At 52.0% G+C, this 22,692-nt stretch overlaps 2 protein-coding genes across 2 annotated transcripts; both read left to right on the top strand.

Annotated features, from left to right (window-relative positions):
• On the top strand, positions 1-2,072 carry MRPS26 (mitochondrial ribosomal protein S26). Its single transcript, XM_081097512.1, has 4 exons — positions 1-534; positions 627-773; positions 856-979; positions 1,612-2,072. Exons 1-4 carry the CDS (start codon positions 323-325, stop codon positions 1,744-1,746), a joined length of 618 nt encoding a protein of 205 aa, XP_080953638.1. The 5' UTR covers positions 1-322; the 3' UTR covers positions 1,747-2,072.
• A 16,343-nt stretch (positions 2,073-18,415) lies between these two features.
• Positions 18,416-19,228, top strand: OXT (oxytocin/neurophysin I prepropeptide). Its single transcript, XM_081097987.1, has 3 exons — positions 18,416-18,622; positions 18,791-18,992; positions 19,080-19,228. The coding sequence occupies exons 1-3, from the start codon at positions 18,503-18,505 to the stop codon at positions 19,112-19,114; spliced, it is 357 nt and encodes a 118-aa protein (XP_080954113.1). The 5' UTR covers positions 18,416-18,502; the 3' UTR covers positions 19,115-19,228.
• Positions 19,229-22,692: the final 3,464 nt, after the last annotated feature.

Below are 22,692 nucleotides of genomic sequence, written 5' to 3'. Positions count from 1 at the left end.
GCCCAATAAAGTTATGAGATCCCCGAAGTTGTTGCCTCGAATTCTCCGTCCTCTTCCTCTCCCACTCACACTGAGCCCCTTCTCCGCGTGGGTTCTGGAGGGACGCGGACGTGACCGGGCCCGCAGGAAGGGCGCAGCCAGAGCCCGTGGCGGGGGACGACGGCAGACCTCGGCAGGGCCTCGTGTGCCGTCGGAGCGGGCTCCCGGGTACGGCACTGCAGAGGGAGGATAGACCTTGGACTTCACGCCCCATGGTGCCCCGCGCCCGCTTCCGGGCCCCCGTGATGCACTGCGGCGCGCCGGACGCGAGGCGGCCTCGGTCATGCTGCGCCCTCTGAGCTACCTGGGCGCGCGGCCCCAGTGCGGGCCCCCGGCCCCGCTGCTGCTGCTCGTGCGCGGACGCAAGACCCGCCACGACCCGCCCGCCAAGTCCAAGATCGGACGCGTGGCGACCCCGCCCGCGGTGGACCCTGCGGAGTTGTTCGTGGTGACGGAGCGTTACCGGCAGTACCGCCAGATCGTGCGCGCCCTCAGGTGTGTGAGACGGTGGACAGGGAGGCGGCCGCCGGGAGTGTCGGGGCGGGCGGGCGGGCCGAGGGTGCCGACCTTGAGTGCGTCTCTGCCAGGCAGCAGTTCGTGTCCGAGGTGCGGAGGAAGATGCACGAGGCGCGGGCCGGGGTCCTGGCGGAGCGCAAGGCGCTGGAGGACGCCACTGAGCACCGCGAGCTGATGGCCTGGAATCGGGCGGAGAACCAGCGGCTGCACGAGCTGCGGTGAGACGGGCGGGCGGGCGGGGCCCCCTGTCCGGCCCGCGGGAACCCTGCCCGCTCAGCCTCGGCCTCTTGTTCCTCCCAGGATAGCGAGGCTGCGGCAGGAGGCCCGGGAGCAGGAGCAGCTGCAGGCCGAGGAGCGGGCCCGTAAGGCCCGAGAGAGAGAGGCCTGGGTGCAGCTCAAGGAGCAGGAAGTGCTGCAGCTGCAGGTGGGTCGCGTCTCCACGGGGTGGGTCTGGAGACCGGGAGCTCATCCTGGGAGGCCGGCAGAGTCCTGGGTGCAGCGAGGTGGGACACCGGCTGCGTGCAAATGGAGAGGGCAATCTTGAGAGAGCAGGTGAGGATTTGCGAGAGGAGTGCAAGGAGCGTGCCTGGCAGGCACAGAGACCTGAAGTGAGCGCTGACATTGGAAAGTGTCCACGTAGCTGGTGGGTGGTAGGCTGGTGTCTGCGGGAGGGACCCCTGAAGTCCAGAGTTCGTCTTTGGGTGATGTCACTGAAGGGGTAAATATTTTGGCTGGGTTGGCAGGAGTGATCCAGCAAGAATGGATGAGGCTTGAATTAAAGTGATGGAGGGAGAAGGCGGAGTTTGAGAGAGACCGAGAGGTAACATTGTCACAGCTGGTGTGCTGTGGTTCCGGCAGAGCTGTCCAGTGGATGGTTAAGAAAGAGGAAGGTGACAAGGCTGCTCGCACGTCAGCGGGGCACTCAAAGAGGACCTGGGCTCCAGGCATCCTGCCCAGGGGAGAGCTGGAGCTGTCAGTGGGCTGAAGGCCAGCAGGCAGGGTGGGCAGGCTGGCCCGTGCTGGGGGCTCCCACTCAGCCGCCTTCTCTCTCAATAGGAGGATGCAAAAACCTTCATCACCCGAGAGAACCTGGATGCTCGGATAGAAGCAGCGTTGGACTCCCCAAAGAGCTACAACTGGGCCATTACCAAAGAGGGACAGGTGGTCAGGCCACAGCACAAGGGCGACTAAGGGCCCAGTAAGGACAGTGCCTGCCCAGGGACTGTGTGTGGATACGGGTGTCACCTGGGATAAAACAGGTGTTTCTTCTGAAGGAGGAAGCTCAACCTATTCCATTGTGGCCCTCTTTTGGCCTCTGCATCTACCCCTTGACCAGGGCCCTTTGCTGCCCCATGTACAACTGCCAGCACAGCACCAGGCCCTCAGGTTTCCATCTTACAGGGGGGCAGACTGGACCATAGGCGTGAGGTCATCTCCTGAGTATCATCGAGGGTGGTCAGGGGTCGGCAAATCTGGTCTACTACCTGTTTTTGTAAATAAAGGTTTGTTTGAATACAGCCACACCCATTCATTGACTACTTGGATGCTACGATGGCAGAGATGATTAGTTGCAACAGGGACCATAGGTGACTTGCAAAGTCTAAAATATTTGTTGATATGGCTTTTTAAAAATATATAAAAATTCTTTTTTATTGATTTCAGGGGGAGAGAGAGAAACATCAATGATGAGAGCGAATCATTGATCAGCTGCCTCCTGCATGCCCTTTACTAGGGACTGAGCCCACAGTCCAGGCTTTACAAGGTTGGTGTAATTTGTCCAGCACCTGGATCAAACCTTGAGGGTACAGGAATACTTGTGGTTAAAGTTCACAAGACTGAATACGTGAACATAGAGATCCGTTGCCCCTGTTCATACAAGCCTCGAGCAACATCTGGGCTGAGGTTGAAGAGCTGTTTCTCCGAGCCAGAGCTGCAGCCCCTTTGCCACCGTTCACTTGAACTTGCCCAGATACCACGGGAGGACAGAATCCCAGCTTCTTTTCCTGAACTCCAACATTGTAGAGAGGGTCTGGGAACACCCAAGAAATGAAAACCTTTTAGAAAACATGGGCACCCCCCACACACATTCAGGTGAGGATGCAGGTGACAGGTATAAGCTTAGAGCCAGTGGTTATTGTGCCTTGCACCCCGCCTCCATCGGCTTTGCACCCCTCAGAGCAATGGTCTCCTTCCTCAGGCTGGTGATAGCCCTTTTCCCTGGTACCACACCTGGGCACAGCACAGTGGAGTCCTTTCAGATGCTCAACATAACTTCTGGGGTGAGCTGATGGACACACATTGTGGGCCATGGATTGGCAAGTGTGCCCACAGCCTTGGACTTGATTGTGAGGAGTGGACAGACCGTCTGGTCCCCAGCAGTGGAAGCCTTGGTGAGCTTTCACATGGGCCCTGGGCCTGTGTTAGGAAGTCCAGTTTCATTCTTCCCAAGCCCCTTGCCCTCTGCTGCAGGCTGTAGACCCAAGTCTGTCTTTCAGTAGAGGAGACAGTGTGATACGTTCTTGAAGTTCTGCCTTTGGGCTGCTTTCCCCTCACTGCCATTTAGTATCCTGCATGGGGCTGTAACGCCTTGACGTTCACTGCTGATACCAGTGTGTCGTGCAGAGCCACCTCTAAACCAAGCTTCGTTTTTATCCACCTGTAGTCAAAAAAAAAAATTTGATTTTTTTTCTTTACCCCCAGGAACTTTGCTGGGTAGGCACTTTCCCCCCAGGATTTATCTCCCCAATTAAGCATTGATGTTTTACCAAGACACCTGGATTCTTGCTCCTTCCAATTCTCCGGGATAAGTAGCAGCACATCAGTGAAGTGGACCACCGTGATGTCCTGGGGGTGGGTAGTCAGGGTCTTGAAGATGAAGTTGTACAAAACTGTTAGTTGCTCACCACTTGGCCTGGGCGGTGGTGACACGCTGCCAGGGGAAGGAGCACTGCTGGTAGTGGTCCAAGTAGGCAGGAAACGAGCAGAATATTTGCCACATGAATGGGTGCTGGGTGCCTCCATCTACTCCTCATGGAGCCACACTGGGCCTACGTAAGCCCGAAGTCATTCCCATGGTTTTCCAGTAGACTCCAAATTTTCTGCATGGAATACAGTCACAGGTGCACAATATTCCTTGAGAGAGCACACTTTCAGTTTTCTATGGAAGACTGTTGCCCGACTAGAGCTGCAATATTGGCTGAGCTGCAGCACAGGAGCAGAGCCGTCTGACTGGGCTGAAACTAACACCAGAGCGGTAACTCCTGCGCCATAACACTGGTCTTCTTCTCTGGAGCCACCTCACAGCCACAGCCGCGCTGGAGCTGTTTCACAATTGAACTGTTTGCACGAATAAAGCATCTCTTCCTTCACCACATGGAAATTAGGGTTCCTACTAGCACTGAACTGGCAGCAGTGACCTTCAGTTGACACAAGTAAATGCAATGAAGCTTGTAGGTGCTATGGGAAAAGTCACTGTGGAGTAAAACAGGTTTATAAAGAAGGGTGGGACTGAAAATCAGATGGGACAACAGGGTGTCAGGATGCTGGTCAGTGGAGGAGAAGAGGCCTGAAGTCAGCCTAGAGAATGTGCTGGTATTCATCAGGAAGTAAAGGTTGTGCAGGCCCTCAAAGGGGAGCCATGTGAGTCAGGCACAGTGCTAGGGAACATTAGAAGGACTCAGTACGTCATTGTTATGTGAGCATAAGATATAAGAAGAGCTGGCTTCAGTGAGCTATGATGCTAGAGAGGAGAGCATGAGTCAGAGCAGAGAGCCTTGTAGATTAGGTTGAAGTTAAACAAACTCATAGAAACCAAGCAGAATGGTGGTTGTCAGGGTATGGGGAGATGGGGAAATGTTGGTCAAAGAGTACACACTTCCAGTTATAAGATGAATACATAATGGGGATCTAAGTATAGCATGGTGACTGGTTAACAACACTGTATTGTGTGCTTGAAAGTTCCTAAGAAAGTAAATCTTAATGTTATCACCACACACACACAAAAGTTCCCCCTGAACTTAACCTGTGGTTGCTTTCCTGACATACATGTAGAGGTGAAATAAATACCTAGGAAACCAGCCCAGGTCACTGCTGAAATATGGGCAATTCTGGCAGGAAGAGTCAAGCTTGGAACTCTTCTTCCTACCAAGTCAAAAGCACTTTTTGCAACCCTCAAATCCTGAGGAAGACAGGCCCAGTGATGATGCTGGTCATTTCTTTCATGGTGCATATTTCCTCAGTATGGGTAAGTGCTTAAACCATAGATTTGAAGCTTAATGAATTATTTTGAAGGCAACATCCATGTCAAGAAACAGAACACCGTCTGGATCAAATTCATAGTTAAGTTTACAAGGCCTTGAGGTCAAGAACCTGTAAGGAAGGATCCCACTGTATTGCCACAAAAGGCAGTAGAGGGACCTGAAGGAGCTCAGAGCTGCACAAACCCACCCTCACCAGGACTCCACGGTGGCTCTGTGGGTCGCATAGCCAATACTTTACCCCAAATGTTTGGGCATTGCCCCTGGCCGAGGGCAAAACACAGTTAAGTCATTGACAGTCTTTGGAAAGTTGTTACATTTCACACTGAGAGCACATGTATTAAAACCAGACAGTGAAACCAGGGAGAGCTTAGGATAGAAGCAGCGGGAGGGAGGCTAAGAGGCACTGCCTCGGCTCACTGAGAAATGTCGTGACAAGTGAGCCAAGGCGGAGCTGCTACTGGCTCACTGAAGAGTACGAGAAAAGGGGGCCTTGAGACAGGCTCGGGGGGGTAGCTTGAAACGAGCTGCCCCCAACACTGCTCCCCTGGTTGCCAGTCTCCTGGGGATCATAGTGTTTAGGAGATGCACAGCAGAGAGGGAAGAAAGGCATAGGCATGCTCCCCAAAGGGGAGCCTATATTTCACACTTCTTTTTTTAAAATATTTTTTTATTAATATCAGAAGGGCAGGGGGAGAGAGAGAGAGAAACATCAATGATAAGAGAGAGAATCATTGATTGGCTGCCTCCTCCCCTACTGGTGATCAAGCCTGCAACCCAGGCATATGCCCTTGACTGCAATCAAACCCAGGACCCTTAAGCCAAACTGGCTAGGGCTATTTCACACTTCTTAGAAAATTTATCTTTATTGTTGAAAGTATTATAGATGTCTCCCCTTTTTTTCCCATTGACCCCCCCTCCACCCTGCCCCCACCCCTCCCAGGCCTTCACCACACTATTCTCTGTGTCCAAGGGCAATGCATATAAATTCCCCCAGTTAATCTCTCCCATTTCACACTGTTTTATTTTTCCTTTTAAATACTAGCCACTGAGGGAGAGAGATGGTCTGAGAGTGGGATTTTGTGTCTGGGAAATTTGTAACTGAGGTATAAATGTCAACCATGGCACACACACCTTTGCTGTCAGTGCCAGAGCCCGCAAGGTGCTGGCTGACCTGCTGCTGCTGTTGGAAGGAACCCCATGGCCCTGGCTGGAACCCCGAGCCACACTCATCTGCCACTGCCGCTGCCGCTGCCACTGCCAGAAGTCCTCAGACCTCAGAAGCAGAGGGATCCGAGGGTTCACCCTTCCTCTGGCCTCAACAACAAATCTTTTGCTGATGACTCCTAGGGTGTTGCCATAATAGAAGCCAGGTGGCCAGGAAGTCTGGGGAATCACAGTGTACAGGCCTCCAGCCTCCTGTGGAGCTGTAGGCTTTGGATGAACAACCGGATAAATGGATTTTTTAGAGGCACTGTTTCTCACAATTTACAGTATTTAGAGTGGGATAGAATTGTTTTATGGGGACTTTTAGAATAAGGTGAAATGAAATTTGAGACTAATATATTTTGACAATTCGGGATTTATACTTTCTGAAAATCTACAAAAGTTATCTTTAACTACAAACATAGCAAGTCACTAGCATGTCTTTTAATTTGAAAAATATTCTTATATTTTTTACTTAAAAATACTTATTTTTTTAACATTTAAAAAATATATTTTATTGATTTATTACAGAGAGGAAGGGAGAGGGATAGAGAGTTAGAAAGATCGATGAGAGAGAAACATCAATGAATCAGCTGCCTCCTGCACACCCCCTACTGGGGATGTGCCTGCAACCCAGGTACATGCCCTTGACCGGAATCGAACCTGGGACCCTTCAGTCCGCAGGCCGAGGCTCCATCCACTGAGCCAAACCGGTTAGGGCTTTTTAAAACATTTTTTGTTGTTATTCCTCACCTGAGGATATTTTTCCATTGATTTTTGGAGAGATTGGAAGTGGGGGTAAGAGACAGAGAGAGAGAAACATTGATATGAGAGAAACAAATCGATTGGTGCCTCCCACCCAAGCCCCAACCAGGGCTGGGGATCTAGGGATCAAGCCTGCAGTGGAGGCACGTGCCCTTGACCAGAATCGAGCCCAGGACCCTTCAGCCTGTAGGCCAATGCTCTATCCTCTGAGCCACACCAGCCAGGGCCATTCTGATACTTTTCAATGTAATTTTGTCTAAAAATAAATATAGTTTAATTCCAAGTTTTCATAATAGACAAATTGTATTTGTAAAGTAAGGTTTTATGTAAAATAACTCCAAGATAACATTTGGCAAAAGTCACCATTAAAATATATATATATATTTGAAAGCAGCAGTTTGTAAGTTGGTCTACACCCCCCTTTTATCATCATTTGTCAGGATTTCCGTTTCCTTGTGTGAGACACTTGGTCTTGTTGTTGTTATTAATCCTCACTCAAGGATATTTTTCCATTGATTTTTAGAGAGAGTGAACAGAGGTACGTGCCCTTGGTCAGAATCGAACCCAGAACCCTTCAGACCGTGGGCTGACGCTCTTATCCACTGAACCAAACTGGCTAGAGCAAGACACATGGTCTTTTCCTCTGAAGATTTTATTGCTACTGTGACATTCAGAACCTGAGAAAACAAAATTAACTAACAAATTTCCATGATTTCAGTTACTTCCTGACCTGGTGAAACTTAAGTTTGTGTTTGTTTGTTTTTGGATGCTCTTTGCAAGTATACTAACTTCTCTGGGTGGGAGAAACTGATTTGGGAGTGACTGGAGCTGACAGATATCCCTCATGGCTTCCTGGGACCTTTTGTGAGTCTATCCTATACTAGAGGCCTGATGCACCGGGCCTCTAGTTATAGAAATAACGTAAGACTTTGTAAAGAAATCTCCAAAAGAGATGGTTGTGTTTGCATGATTGCCCTACTCACTGCTTCACTCCAGAAATCCATAGGAATAAACTGAAAATAGAGAAGCACTTTGGATAGTGATTAGGAGCCTGGTACAATCTGCCTGGGTTTGAATCCCTATTTCCCCTCTTTCCTTTTTTTTAAAAAATATATTTTATTGATTTTTCCACAGAGAGGAGGGGAGAGGGATAGTTAGAAACATCGATGAGAGAGAAGCATCGATCAGCTGCCTCCTGCACACCCCCCACTGGGGATGTGTCGGCTACCAAGGTACATGCCCTTGACCGGAATCGAACCTGGGACCCTTCAGTCCGGAGGCCGACGCTCTATCCACTGAGCCAAACCGGGCAGGGCCCCTCTTTCCTTTTTTTAAAGAGGGAAAGCTAGTCCCCAATGGATGACCCTAGCCCAGAATAACCCAACCTCACCCAGGAGAGTTGAGCCCAGACCCAAAGGGGAGAGCCGAGCCCCTCAGAGTGAACCAAGTCCCTAAGGGCCCAGCCCAGCCCCGAAGGGCGGAGCCCAGGTCCTCGGAGCCCTCTGCTCTGTAAGGCATGCTTTCCTTCATTTGCTTACTTATACCAGTAGAGAGATAGGCTCCATTCTTCTGGGCTAAGCTCAGCTCCCTTCAGAGATGCGCCTCGCCCAGAACAGCCGAGCGTACCCCCAGAAGCGGAGCTAACCCCAAAGAGCTGAGGGAACCCCAAAGAGCCGAGTCTCGCCAGGAAGGGCCGAGCCTAGCCCTAAGAGCTGCAGCTAGTCCTGGAGGGACGACCCTAGTGCCTAAGAGCAGAGCCTACCCGCAAGGACCCCAGCCGAGGGCGGAGCCGAGTCCCGTAGGGCGGAGCCAAGTCCCGTAGGGCGGAGCCAAGTCCCGTAGGGCGGAGCCAAGTCCCGTAGGGCGGAGCCTAGCCCCGCACAGCTGATTCCATCCAAAAGGTTGCAGCTTAGCCCCTAAGCGCCTAGGGTAGCCCCAGGGAGTCAAGCCGAGGCCTGAAAAGGGGAAGCTAGTCCCCAGCAGATACCCTAGCACCAAATAGCCAAACCGAGCCCGGGAGAGTTGAGCCCAGACCCAGCGTGCAGAGCCAAGACCCTCAGAGGCAAACCAAGTCCCTAAGAGCTGAGTCCAGTCCTGAAGGATGGCGCCTAGTCGGAGCCTGTGCTCTGTTCCTTTTTCTTTCTTTCTTTCTAGTTACAGGTTACATTCAGTACTATTTTGTAATAGTCTTATATGTACTGCATAGTGGTTAGACAAGCATACTTTACGCAATGGTCCCCCCGGTATTTCAAGCGCCCACCTGGCACCGGGCATAGGCAGTACAATATTATTGCTATGCGGCCTGTGCTGCACTCAGCCCCGGGACTATTCTGTGACTACCGATTAGTAGTTCTTAATCCCTTCACCTCTGGCAGCCGTCAGTGTTTTCTCTGCATCTATGGGTCTGCTTCTCTTTTGTTTGTTCATCTTGCTCTTTTGATTCCACATATAAGTGAATCATATGGTGTTTGTCTTTCTCTGTCTGACTTATTTTACTTAGCATAATACCTCCTAGGTTCATCCATGCTGTCCCAAATGGTAACATTTTATTCTTTTTTATGGCCAGATAATATTTCATTGTATATATACACCACAACTTTTTTTTATCTACTCTGCTATTGGTGGGCATTTGGCCTGCTTCCATATCTTGGGTATTGTAAATAACACAATAAACATAGGAGTGACTATATCTTTCGAATTAGTGTTGTTTTTGTTTCTTCAGATATATACCTGAAAGTGGAATTGTTGGGTCATAAAGCAATCCCATTTTTGATTTTTTAGGAACTTCCGTACTGTTTTCCATAGTGGCTGCACCAGTCTGCATTCCCACCAACAGTACACTCCCCTCTTACTTCCTGAGTGTCCTTGGAAACATTCCTTGGTCTGTCTGTGTCTCAGTTTTCTCCAAAGTAAAATAAATCAAATGAATAACATACTGGTATCAACCTCTAAGACTGTTGTAGCAATTAAGTGAAACATTCATGTAAAGTTGAATTAAGTGCCTTCGAGATAATAAGTGTTCAATACATGTTAAATGCGGCCATTATTATTTATTATTATTATTAGTAATAATAATGATAATAATTTTAATGAAACTAGAGAATGGCCTCAAACTCATACCAGGGTCTAAAGATTATGTGCCAAATACAGCCTAATTGGGAATGAATTGCTGGGGGCCAAGATCTGCCCTGCAGCTCCCCTTAACTCCAGCAGATGGAGCCTCCTCAATACAGTAACAGGTCCTTCAAAATGTAAAATGTAACATTAGTAAATCTGACTAGATTACCCCCTCCCACCCCCCCTTATCCTGGAATATATTGTAAGACCCCTAGTCAGCGGTTCTCAACCTGTGGGTCGCGACCCCTTTGGGAGGTCGAACGACCCTTTCACAGGGGTCGCCTAAGACCATCGGAAAACACATATATAATTACATATTGTTTTTGTGATTAATCACTATGCTTTAATTATGTTCAATTTGTAACAATGAAATTGGGGGTCACCACAACACGAGGAACTGTATTAAAGGGCCGCGGCATTAGGAAGGGTGAGAACCGCTGCCCTAGTGGATGCCTGAAACCACAGATGGTACCAAACCCTATATCTACTGTTTTCTTCGTATACATACCTTTTTGCTTGAAAGAAGCACTTTATGGCTTCTCTTCGGCGTATCTGAATTGCCAGCATCACTACTCTTGTGCTTGGGGCCATTATCAAGTAAAATAGGAGTTACCTGAACACAAGCCCTGTGATACCACGACAGACCGTCGATCGGGTGACCAGCCGGCTACTATGACTAACAGCGGGCAGACTGTGCAGCATGGACATGCTGGGCAAAGGGATATGCACGTTCTGGAAAGAACAGGGCAGGTTGGCTTGAGATTTCGCCATCCTGCTCAGAACAGCATACAATTTAAAACTTAGGAATTTTTTATTTCTGGAATTTTCCATTTAATAATTTCAAACTGTGGATGACTATGGGTAACTGAAACCACAGAAAACAAAACCACAGAGAAGGGGGCACTGCTAATTCTATTGAATAAATTGATTTTATTTTACTGTTGGTGGACATCTGGGCTGTTTCCAGTTTTGGACTATGACACAGAGTGCCACTGTGACCAACGTCCTTGGACATGTCTTTTGATGCTCATGTGCACGCATTTCGGGAGTGGAATTGCTGGATCACACGGTGCACATGTGCCCAGCTTTAGTGATGCTACCAACCAGCTTTCCCAGGTAGCTGTGCTGTCCATACGTCTCCACTGGTGTATGGAGGTCCCCACTGCTCTGTATTCACTTGGTAAAGCCGGCCTTTTAATTTTAGCTGTTCTAGTGAGTGTGTATTTCTTTTTTAAAAAAATATATTTTATTGATTTTTTTACGGAGAGGAAGGGAGAGGGATAGAGAGTTAGAAACATCGATGAGAGAGGAACATCGATCAGCTGCCTCCTGCACACCTCCCTCCTGGGGATGTGCCCGCAACCAAGGTACATGCCCTTAACCGGAATCGAACCCGGGACCTTTCAGTCTGCGGGCCGATGCTCTATCCACTGAGCCAAACCAGTTAGGGCGTAGTGAGTGTGTATTTCATGATGGTTTTAATTTTAGTTTCTCTATTACTAATGGGATAAGTTTCTTTTGTTTTTATTGGACAATTGCATAGCTTCTTTGGCGGCTTTCTCCTGGCTTGTCTGTCTTTTTAAGTTGATTTCTCAGAGTTCATTGTATGTGTGGGCTATGAGCCCTGTGTTGAGTATATATGCTGTGCTAATAAGAATGGTTTGACCCACAGGAGGTGCTAATGGTCATGGATCTCCCAGGACAGAAACAGCCAGGAAGCCCATTAAGGCCCCACTGTTCTGTGTCCAAAACTACTCTATCTGTAGTGAACTGGGGCCTAGCCTGATCCACCACAATAGACTCTAGTTCTTTACTCAGTAACCAGACCGCCAGATGAAGGAAGAACCCAGGAATCACCTTATATAGTTCACTGTAAACCTTCCTCCTAGAATTTGTCAAGGAGTCTTGTGACCTGTGTAAGTGCAGTGAGGGAAGAAAAATACCCAGACCACCCCAGCTGGTTTGGCTCAGTGGATAGAGCGTCGGTCTGTGGACTGAAGGGTCCCAGGTCTGAGTCTGGTCAAGGGCACATGCCCGGTGGGGGTGTGTGCAAGAGGCAGCCAATCAATGATTCTCATCATTGATGTTTCTATCTCTCTCTACCTCTCCCTTCCTCTCTGAAATCAATAAAAATATATATAGTTTAAAAAGCAACTATTAAAAAAAAAATACCCAGACCTTCCTGGAATTACTGGGGACCCAGAGTACCACTCCCATCCACTGAGCAGAGCCAAAGCCTGTGGTCGTCAGGAAGCAAGTGGGACCTAGGAGGCAGGAGGAACATCAGCCCTATAAACATGTGTGTTGGGAACTAGACGGTAAATCCTGTAAAAACACAGAGCCTTGCATGTCCATGAAATTCCTGGGAATGCGGGGGTAGTGGGGGGGTGGGGGAGCATGTCTGGATCCTGTCCAAGTGAAAGAGAATTCTCACACTGTGCTGGTAGGTAAAGCTAAACACACAAAGAGTCTTGAATCTAGCAATTCCACCCAGGAGAGATGATGCTGATGTCCACCAAAAGATAATAGCCAAACCTGGAAACAACCCAAAAGTCCACCAACAGAATAATGGATAAACACAGTATGTATATTCTTACAACTGGGTAGTGTATATAACTGTGTATTGCTCTTATAGCAATGAGAAAAGGGACTGTCTTTCTACCCCATCCCCTCCCAAATGATGCACAAGCTGCTATGCCCTGCACCCCCTGTCCCTGCAAGGGAGATGCAGTGCGTGGTGGGCCTCTGCATTTGGAGCCCACATTGGCCACATTGGAATGTGCCGCTCTGACCCATCTCCCAGGAGCAGAAGGGCAGTGGGCTTTGAGAGCCATCCAGGGCCAGAGGACACCAAAGCAAATCCTGCTGCCAGGCAGCAGCTCTGCCTTTTAGGCCTTATGGGCCAGGGAGTCCCCTCAGGCTCACGAGGCCCACAGCCGATCAGAACGCTGGGGGAGCCTGTGGCCAGCTCCAGTGGGATCTCACGTCAGACGCCCCGAGGGTTGTAGAGCAAAGCTAGAACCCCTTTTGAGAAAGCACTGGCTCCTTCTGAAGACAGCTCTTTGCTTGTCCCCCAGGCCTGTTAGAGACTGCCTGCATAGCCCTTAGCTTAGCCTATATAGTAAAAGGCTAATCTGCAAATTGTCCCCTCGACTGGGAGTTCTACCAGGGGGCGGGGGCAGCCAGCCAACCGCCTGTGGACCCTACCCCCGGCCAGCCCCGCCCCCGATCGGCTCCCCTACCCCAATCGGACCCCACCTGTGCACGAATTCATACACCAACCTCTAGTTCTGAAGAAGAAGCCACTCCAAGCCTTGGTGGTGCGAGACAGTAAATGCTTATGACGGCTCATGAGACTGTGGGTCAGCCGGGTGCACTGCTCTGGGCTGGGCTCATTCAGGCATGCGTGCTCGCTGTGGGGCAGATGGTCTCTTCCCGGACTCCTGCTCCTTCCTCACTCGTAACTGTGATCTCATAGGGAGTCTTAAACGTCCAGTTGACCAAAGAGGCAAAAAAAAAAAAAAAATGGAGTCCAGGTTTCAGGCAGCTCACATCCAGATGGCCATGGCTGTGGTGCTCCTGTCCTGCAGTGAGTAGCCCTGAAGGACATTAGGAGATGAGTTTCTCCACCTGAAACACTACCCTGCAACCACTTTACCTGGAACCAGGGAGAATCCTAGAGACTGGAGACAAGTAGCTAATGATTTGGAGGGAGGATAAAGGCTTGGGACTTAGCAGGACTGTGTTTGAAGGATGGAAACATGAAGGCTTGTGGAGAGTATGTGGCTGGACCTCTCAGAATGGACCTAAAGTTGGAAGATATTTGTGCCCCGAAAGACCCACTGCACAGGTGATTTGTGCACATCAGACATCCTCTAGCCCCATCCATCCCAATCCTTGCTCTTTGGACTCTTGGACAAAGTGGTCATGGTGGCAGGGACTGAGGCTGTGTGTGGGCTCAACCATGGGGACTTCACTTCACCAAGGCTGGCCTGGCTACCACCACGGCTGAAAGCCCACCTCTCCAATAGCAGAGACCAAGGTGGACGCCCTTCCCTGGGGCCAGGCCAGACACACTGGGGCCATGACAGCTATCCCACCACATGGCTTTTGATCAAGGAACTCCCTTTATAGGAAAAGAAGGAGGGCAATGGATTCTCTGGTCTCACCATACATCATGCAGCAGAAGCAGCTGGCCTCAGAGAACAGCCTACTGAAGGCTGACAATGGTACCAGCTCATAGAGAACACATGGGTGCATTATATTCTGCACCGATGGTGGGGCTGTCTCCCCGTAGCCAGTGACGTGGGAGAGAATGGGTAGCCGCAGCAAAGAAGGAGAATTCATGAACAGCACCAAAAACCTCAGTGAAATTAGATACCGCTACCAGGGCTGCTATCACTCGTTGTAGCTGGGAGATTTCATCCGCACTGCTCCGCCACTCTGGCAAAAGGAAGGAGAAGGCAGCTTCAGCATCAAAAACCAAGGTTGTGTCAAACAGCTTCTTACACCATCTCAAAGTCCTCTCCCTTGTCTTCCTCCAGCCACCGCTGGGGGCCCAGTCCCTGCGGGCTTCAACCTGAGGAGCTGTACTAAAGGGTCGCGGCATTAGGAAGGTTGAGAACCACTGCAAAGGGGAGGTGAGAACTGCTCACCTCTTAAAAAGTTAACCAGACACTTACCCTCTGACCCAGCAAGTCTACTCCTCGGTCACCACCCAAGAGAAATGAAAACATGTGGCCGTGCAAAGACTTGTGCATAAGTATTCATAGCAAGGTTATCATCACAGCCAAAATTGGAAGCAATTAAGTGTTCATTAGCTGGTGAATTGTGAACAAAATGTGGTCCATGCTTGGACTACATCTCAGTAATACAGAGAAATGAACTATTGACACACGCCATCAGTAGGGTAACCTCAAAAACACTCTGGTAAGTGGAAGAAGCCGGACATGAATCATTGCACACTGTACAGTTCCACTGACATGCAATTTCTAGAAAAGGTGAGTCTACATCAGTGGCTTCCTGGGGGCTGGAAGAGAGTCGTGGCACACAGGCGTGAGGGACCATTTTTGGAGCTGGGAGTGTTCCCAACCCGATTGCAGGATGGCTGCCCAACTGATTCCTAAAAATCATCAAAATGTACACTTACAATGGGTAAATGTGATGGCATGTAAATTAAGCCTCATCGAAATGGTTTAAATAAAGAAGTTTAACTTTCATGCCCGCAGCACTTGGCACAGCTGATCACTTCCTCCTCCCGTCTTCACTCCCCACGCTTCTTTCCGCAGACCTTACTCAGAGTGCAGCCCGTGGTCCCCTTCCCCATCGCTACTCTCCTAGATGTTCTCACTCAGGTCTGTGCCGATAAATGACTCCAAATTAACGTATCCTCAGCCTAGACCTCTTCCCGAACTCCGGGCGCTTATATCCAAATGCAAACTCAAAGTCTCCTTTGGGTGTGTGATGTCATCTCAAATGTCTGTATGTCCTCACTGAGCTCCTGCCCTTCCCAGCCCAAAATCTGGGCCACCCTAAGGGTGCCCATCCCAGCTGATGGCAGCTCCATCGATCCCATTGGTCAGGCCAAAAGCCTCAGAGTCATCTTTGACTCCTCCTTTTCTCTCCCACCCATATCCAACCTATCAACAAACCCCAAACTTTCTTCCAAAGAATGGGATCACTTCTCGCCACGGGCACCCCATCACTTTGGTCCAGCCCACCATCATCACACAGGGCCTGCTCCAGTCGCCTCCTCACTGGCTGCCCGGCCTCCGCCTTTCCCCAGGTCTTTTCACAGCATAGTATCCGAAGTTCCTTATGACATGCAAATCCAGTTACGTCGCTCCTCCACTCAGAACCCTCTCTGGTTCCCCGTTTCACTCGGTCCTATGTGACCCAGTCTCGCGTGACCATTCTGCCCCCGGGTCACTACGCCAGCCGCACGGGCCTTGCAGTTTCTTGAACGTGCCAGACAGACTGCCACCCCTTTGCACTTGCTGCTTCCTCTGCCTAGAATACCCCCCTCCGTGGTAGGGAGAACTTTAAAATGGCCCCTGTGATTCCTGCCCTTGGCATCCTTTGTGTAAACTCCTATTGCATGCAGATAGGACCTGTGACTTTCCTAACAAGCAAAAGCAATGGGTATAACTTCCATGATTATCCTACATTACGTGATAACGGTGAGGGGATTTTGCAGGTGTAATTAAGGCCCCAACTGTCCAAATTAGTCAGGGTGACTGAGTTAAAAAGATGGCAGTCCCTGCGCTCAGAAACTCGAAGCACCAAGGCCTGCCTGCTGCTGGCCTTGAAGGAGCAAGCCGCCATCCCTTCGACGGCCACAAGGAAGTGAGTCCTGCAACAATCTCCCGGCTCCAGAAAGGAGCAGCCTGGCCGACATCCCCTGAGACCCTGAGCAGAGGACCCAGCTGGGCCTTGCCCAGACCCACAGAAGCTGGCGAGAGTAAGTGGGTATTCATCTGCTCAATTTGTGGGTTGTTACACAGCGACAGGAAATGAGTCTGCCCTCGGATATCCCCGTGGCTCCTGCCCTCCCTCCTCCAACGGGCAGGTGTCACCTTCACAGGCCTACACTGAGCCCCCTGAGGGAAACTGAGGCACGCCCCACCCTTTTCTCCATAGCACTCACTGCCCCCTGACCTGCTGAAGTGGGTGTATTGTCTAATGTCACCCTCCCATCCCCTCCCGACCACCCCCCTAGAACATAAGCCCCTGGTTCCCTGGGGTTTCCAAGCATCTGGGCTGGGACCCCAGTGCATCTGCAGATGAGCAGTGTTGAATGGATAAAGAGATGCGGGCCCTGAGGGGGCCGTTATGCTAAAGTAATTTATGTGCATGTGTTAACTGGGTGAGGTCAGTGTGCTCACGGAGTGGTTGGGAGGCCTTTCTGGGCTACCTCTAGGGTCAGATGCTTGGCCTTCCAGTCCAGCAATGCCAATGAGCTGATTTGGTTGAGAAACAAGGCCGGCGCTGCCTGGTACCCGGGAGGGTGCCTAACCAGCTCAGAGCTGGAGCGCTCACACGGTGGCTGGGGGTCAGCAGGCTCTGTGCCCTGGTGGCCCCCCTCACCCTCCTCTGGGAGAGCAAACAAGAGTGCAGGACTGGCCGGACCCACCCGGTCTCCTCGCTGCTGGGTCGACCTCTAGGGATCGGTGCTGTTGCGTTTGTACTTTCTGACATGGACTCATTTCGTCCATGCCTTTGCCAGGGGGCTCCCCAGGGAGCAGCCTGAGATGGACTTGAATGGGCTGGATGTTTACCAACAAGGGCCCTGGGGACCCACCCCTGTGGAAGGGGCGGAAACAGCATTGGGCCGAGGGAGAACACCTATGCTGGCCTCGGTACTAACTCCACAGGGAGGCCCGGAACTGAAATGGTCCGTCAGAGTTGCCCAGCACTGGGTCAGAGTGGACCAGTCATTGGTTGTGGGCACCTGGGAAAGGTGTGCCCGTGAGCCAGGTGGTTCTCTGCCGCTGAGGCACACCCTGGACCAAAGGCCATTCTGCTGACCACGCTACCACCAGCTCGGTGACAAGTCCCGTCTTGAAAAAGAATCTGTGCTGCCCATCTTCCTGTTCATGACACTGACCTACACCCCCTCCCCTGGGGCAGTCTGTCTTTCTTTCATGTGCAATTATTTTCATTTGAGATATGTTTAAAATGCAAAAAAAAAAAAAAAGCACTGTTTTTAAATGCATGACACAAAGACAAAGGAAACCGATTATATTTGCATTCAGGTATGAAAATGTTAAAAGAATGTGTGACAGCCACAGATTGTTTATTTAAAGCATCAGGTAACAAGACCGAGTGCAGGTCCAGTACCTGCCCAATACAAGCGGGTGGTGGTCTGCGCGCTGTGCGGAGAGCGTTGCAGTAGCGGCGGTGACAGGAGGGCATCTGTCATTCCAGTTCTGACAAAGCCCCAGGGATTGCGGATTCCCGGGTGGAGTGTTCCCCCTCACAGCTGAAGGAAAGGCTGACTTCCAGTTAGAGGGTAGAGAAAAATGAAGGTCGTTTCCTATGAAGTTCCGGTGCGGGGAAGTGGATATTGGTGTGCGAGTCGGGGGTGGGGTGGGGTGGGGGTGGGGAGTGAGCTCCAAGACATGTGGGTTCAGGAAGAGACCTCCCCAACCGAGGGGCAGGCTGCTCTGTGGCAGGGGTACAGGGGGTGGGGGAGGCCTGCCCGGTCCTGCCACAGCTGCTTCTGGCCTGGAGGCGTCCAGGTGCCCTCCCCACCCCCCGGGTCCGGGGAGTCCAGCTACGTAACCCCTGGGTGGGCCCCACCCCCCACCCCCACACTCCTCTCTCACCCCGGGGCCCAGGCCACCCCCCCACCCCCGCCTTCCTTGCCCGCCCCGCTTCTCCCCGCACCCCTCCCCGCGCACATGGCTGGAGCCAACGCAGTGACCTCGACCAGACTGACCCCTGCAAATGAGGGGCGCGCAGGGCCTGACCCGCGGCGGCCGGCCGTGCCCAGACACCCGCCGGCCCTCTTAGGCCGCGCGGGGCTGCGCGGGCCCCGGGCATAAAAGGACGGGAGCGGACAGCCGGCCACAGCCGTCGACGCCGGACCCCGCGCCCGCACCATGGCGGTCCCCAGCCTCGCCTGCTGCCTGCTCGGCCTCCTGGCGCTGACCTCCGCCTGCTACATCACCAACTGCCCCGTGGGCGGCAAGCGGGCCGCGCTGGACCTGGACGTGCGCGAGGTGAGCAGCGCCCTCTCCCGCCGGGGCCGACGACCCGCGCCACAGGGTCGCCCCTGCCGCCCGCCCCTCGGCCTCCCGCCCCTCGGCCTCCCGCCCCCGCCCCGCACGGACCCCCGCCCCCGCCCCCGCCCCCGCCCCGCTCAGCCCCGCTGGCTCCCGCCCCCCCAGTGCCTCCCCTGCGGCCCCGGGGGCAAGGGGCGCTGCTTCGGGCCCAGCATCTGCTGCGGGGACGAGCTGGGCTGCTTCGTGGGCACCGCCGAGGCGCTGCGCTGCCAGGAGGAGACCTACCTGCCGTCGCCCTGCCAGTCCGGCCACAGGCCCTGCGGGGACCAGGGCCGCTGCGCCGCCGACGGCATCTGCTGCAGCCCGGGTGAGCGGCCGCGCCGGCGGGTCGGGCGCGGGGTCCGGGGACGGGGACGGGGTCGCCGGACAGCGCTGACCGAGTCTCCCCCCGCAGACGGCTGCCGCACCGACCCCGCCTGCGACCCCTAGGCCGCCCCCAGCGCTGAGGACCGCGCCCCGGACCTCGGACCTCGGGCGCAGCCCTCGCTCCCTCCGCAGCCACCCCCGAAAGAATGAAAATAAACGAATGCACCTTCCCCTCTACCCCGACTGGCGTCTCTGTCAGCACTGGGGGGGGGGGGGGGGGGCACGGGGTGGGAGAGCGAGGCCGGCCGGGCCTGTGTCTGCAGCTCCGGGCATCGCAGAGCAGGAGCCGGGGGGCAGCGCGGGGCGCGGAGCGGGCGGCTGCCCCGGGGCGGGGGCGCCGTGCTCTGAGTGCGGTCGCAGGGAAAGGGCCTCAGGGGCAGCTCCTGGCGTCTGAAGGCGCTGGGCCACACCCGGGCCGGGGCAGGACGCCCTCCACCCTCCCCAGCTGCGGGCCGTCAGTTCCCAAGGAGCTGAACGAAGGCTCAGGCCACGGAGGCCCCTGGTAGCAGATGAGGCCAAGCTGGGGACCCTGCAAACCAGGGTTCCTGCGAGCACACGGCCGCAGAAATGACCCTGAAAGGCAAAAACGCCACCAACAGGGCGACTCTTCTCATCGATCGATCCCTGGGAATCACTAAAAGCCGCATCCTTCTCCCCTGGAACACACCCCTCCACCGACCTCCGCATGGCCAGCCTTCCAGGAGGCCTGTCCACACAAAACAGGAGCACAGCGCTGTTAGTGATAAAAAAAAAAAAAAAAAAAAAGTTACCTGCCCGGCTCAGGTAACTGGTGTGGCTCAGTGGTTGAGCATCGACCTATGAACCAGGAGGTCACGGATCAGATCCTGGCCAGGGCACATGCCTGGTTGGGCTTGATCCCCAGCGTGGGACGACCGGGAGGCAGCCAATAGTGATTCTCTCTCATCATTGAGTGTTTCTATCTTTCTCTCCCTCTCCCTTCTTCTCTGAAATCAATAAAAATATATACATTTTTAAAGTTACTTCTGTGGCTTTCTCACACTGGAGGACTGCATACCCCCCGCCCCAACCTAACTGTTTGTGGAGCTCACAGACATAGAGGAAAGAGAAAAAAATACTACCGAGGTCTGTAAGAATGTCTTCATGTAAATCACAAAAACAGGCAACGCTAAGCAATGGTGCCAGAGGTCTTGGAGGGGCGGTGAGGGGGAGAGTGAGGGCGCCTCTGGGCGCAGCCTATCCTGCTTCTGGGCCGGGGAGCTGGTGAAAGGGGTGCGCTCCGTTTATGAAAACTCATCAGCTGCACACGTGTGAATTGTTCACTTGTGTGTGTGCTATACTGGAATAAACGTTTTCAAAAGTGAGAAAAAGATCATTGCTAAGGGTATGAAGATAATAGAAATGAGGTTTTTGAAGCCCCAGTGACCAACAGCCATCTAGACTGGGGTTCTTGCTGGGGCTGTGAGAGGGGGTCTCTCTTGGGACCCCTGCATCTGGGGAGTAGTGAGGGGTTACTAGGAAAGGATCAGGAGATGACTCAAATCAGAGTCCTGTTCAAATCACCCATGGGGAAACATGTGACACACGTAAATGGGTATCTGAGGAAAGTCGTGCAAATTCTGTGGTCCCTCAGACATCGCACAGGGAACCACACTCCTCAGCTGGAGAGATGTGGTCACGGGTTTGTGCTTGGCAAGCTTGGGTGTCCACCCACCACCTCAGCGGGAATTCAGAATCACCCCCCTGGGTCTCCTTTCTCAGCCCTAAGTGCCCTGCATCCCCTCCCACCCCAGTGGCTTACACAGAAGAGGGGTATCAGTCCAGATTTCTTACCTTGGGACTGAGTTCAGGGTCCCTTCCTTCCGACACCCCACCCACCCACTGTCCCTTTCTTTCCCTAAATCCAAAGGCCAGCAGTATTTTCTTTCCCGCCATCAAAAACAGAGTCTAGCCCTGGACGGTTTGGCTCAGTGGCTAGAGCGTTGGCCTGCTGACTGAAGAGTCCCAGGTTCGATTCCAGTCAAGGGCACACGCCCAGTAGGGGGCATGCAGGAGGCAGCGGAACAATGATTGTCTTTCATCATTGATGTTTCTCTCTCCCTCTCCCTTCCTCTCTGAAATCAATAAAAATAAAAATAAATAAAACATAGAGTCTGGCCCAGCCGGCGTAGCTCAGTGGTTGAGCATCGACCTATGAACCAGGAGGTCACGGTTCAATTCCCAGTCAGGGCACATGCCTGAGTTGCATGCTCGCTCCCGAGGACCCTGCAGGAGATAGCTGATCAATGATTCTCTCTTATCACGAATGTTTCTCTCTCTCTCTCTCTCTCTCTCTCCCTCTCCCTTCCTCTTTGAAATTAATAAAAAACAACAACACAGAGAGAGTCTGATTAACAACCTTTTTCTGAGGACATCAAGCTAGGTCCCATGGGTGAGCTGGGAGAGGTGCTGAGGGAACCCAGGCCAAGTGAGGTTGTCCAGTGGCCAGACAGACCGGCGCAGAGCGAGCTGCTGTCATTATCTTCTTCCTGGCTCAGTCCCTGGCCTCTGGCCCTCCTTGGAATGACCAAAGTGCTTGGGGCTTGTCCAGGACAGTGGTTCCAACTCCCCCTTTGTCTAACTAGTACTCTGTGAACCCACTTTGCTACCTCACAGTGAAATTCCCAGATAATATGCCTACCTGCACTCAATTTCAAAAAAATATATAAATAGTCCTGGCAGTAATATAGGGGAAAGGAGAGTAACATATTACAAAATAAGATTATTTTAACATGTAACTAAACAGGCAAAATAACTCTAGGTGACATCCACACAGTAAAGTCATCTGATGACACCTGCTGGTAATGAGCACAGTAAAAAGATTGGAAGTCATGCTCTACAGGAGGCTCAGGAAAATAAGAGTGCAGAAGGGGCATGAGGATTCATACTCTCCTTTGTGCCTGAGGGGAAAAGGGACTCAGATATCAATGACTTGCAAAGGTGTGCTCCTGGAATACCTGAAGAAATCTGAATAATGCCTGAAACTGGATGATACAGGTATATCTCGTTTTATTGTTTCGTCTTATTATGCTTCACAGATGTTGCATGTTTTACAAATTGAAGGCAAGACCCTCCACCAGAAAAGAGCTTACAACTCACTTTATTGCCATATTCACTTTATTGTGGTGGCAGTGTCTCTGAGGTATGCCTGTATTGATATATGGTTGAGTGTGCCATGCCTGCACGGCCAAGGGTGATCCCAAGTGGGGGTGATGAAAGGATTAAGAAAAGACAGACATGCCCTAACCGGTTTGGCTCAGTGGATAGAGCGTCGGCCTCCGGACTGAAAGGTCCCAGGTTCGATTCCGGTCAAGGGCATGTACCTTGGTTGCGTTCACATCCCCAGTGGGGGGTGTGCAGGAGGCAGCTCATCGATGTTTCTCTCTCATCGATGTTTCTAACTCTCTATCCCTCTCCCTTCCTCTCTGTAAAAAATCAATAAAAAGTATATTTTAAAAAAAAGAAAAGACAGACATGAGAATGAAAGCTGGGTCTCGGTGGAACGCTGCCCCTCTGATGGAGAGAGACAGTGACCACGCCCACAAGCCGTGTCTTTATTTTATAGCAGATGCCACGAGGCAGAGTAAGGGCGTGATCAAGTTGTTTACAACATTCTCACTCCC

The sequence above is a fragment of the Myotis nattereri genome, assembly GCF_964212035.1.
Source record: "Myotis nattereri genome assembly, chromosome: 8".
Classification (NCBI taxonomy): domain Eukaryota; kingdom Metazoa; phylum Chordata; class Mammalia; order Chiroptera; family Vespertilionidae; genus Myotis; species Myotis nattereri.
The sequence above is the reverse complement of the archived record's forward strand: the minus strand, read 5'-3'. Positions and strand labels throughout refer to the sequence as shown.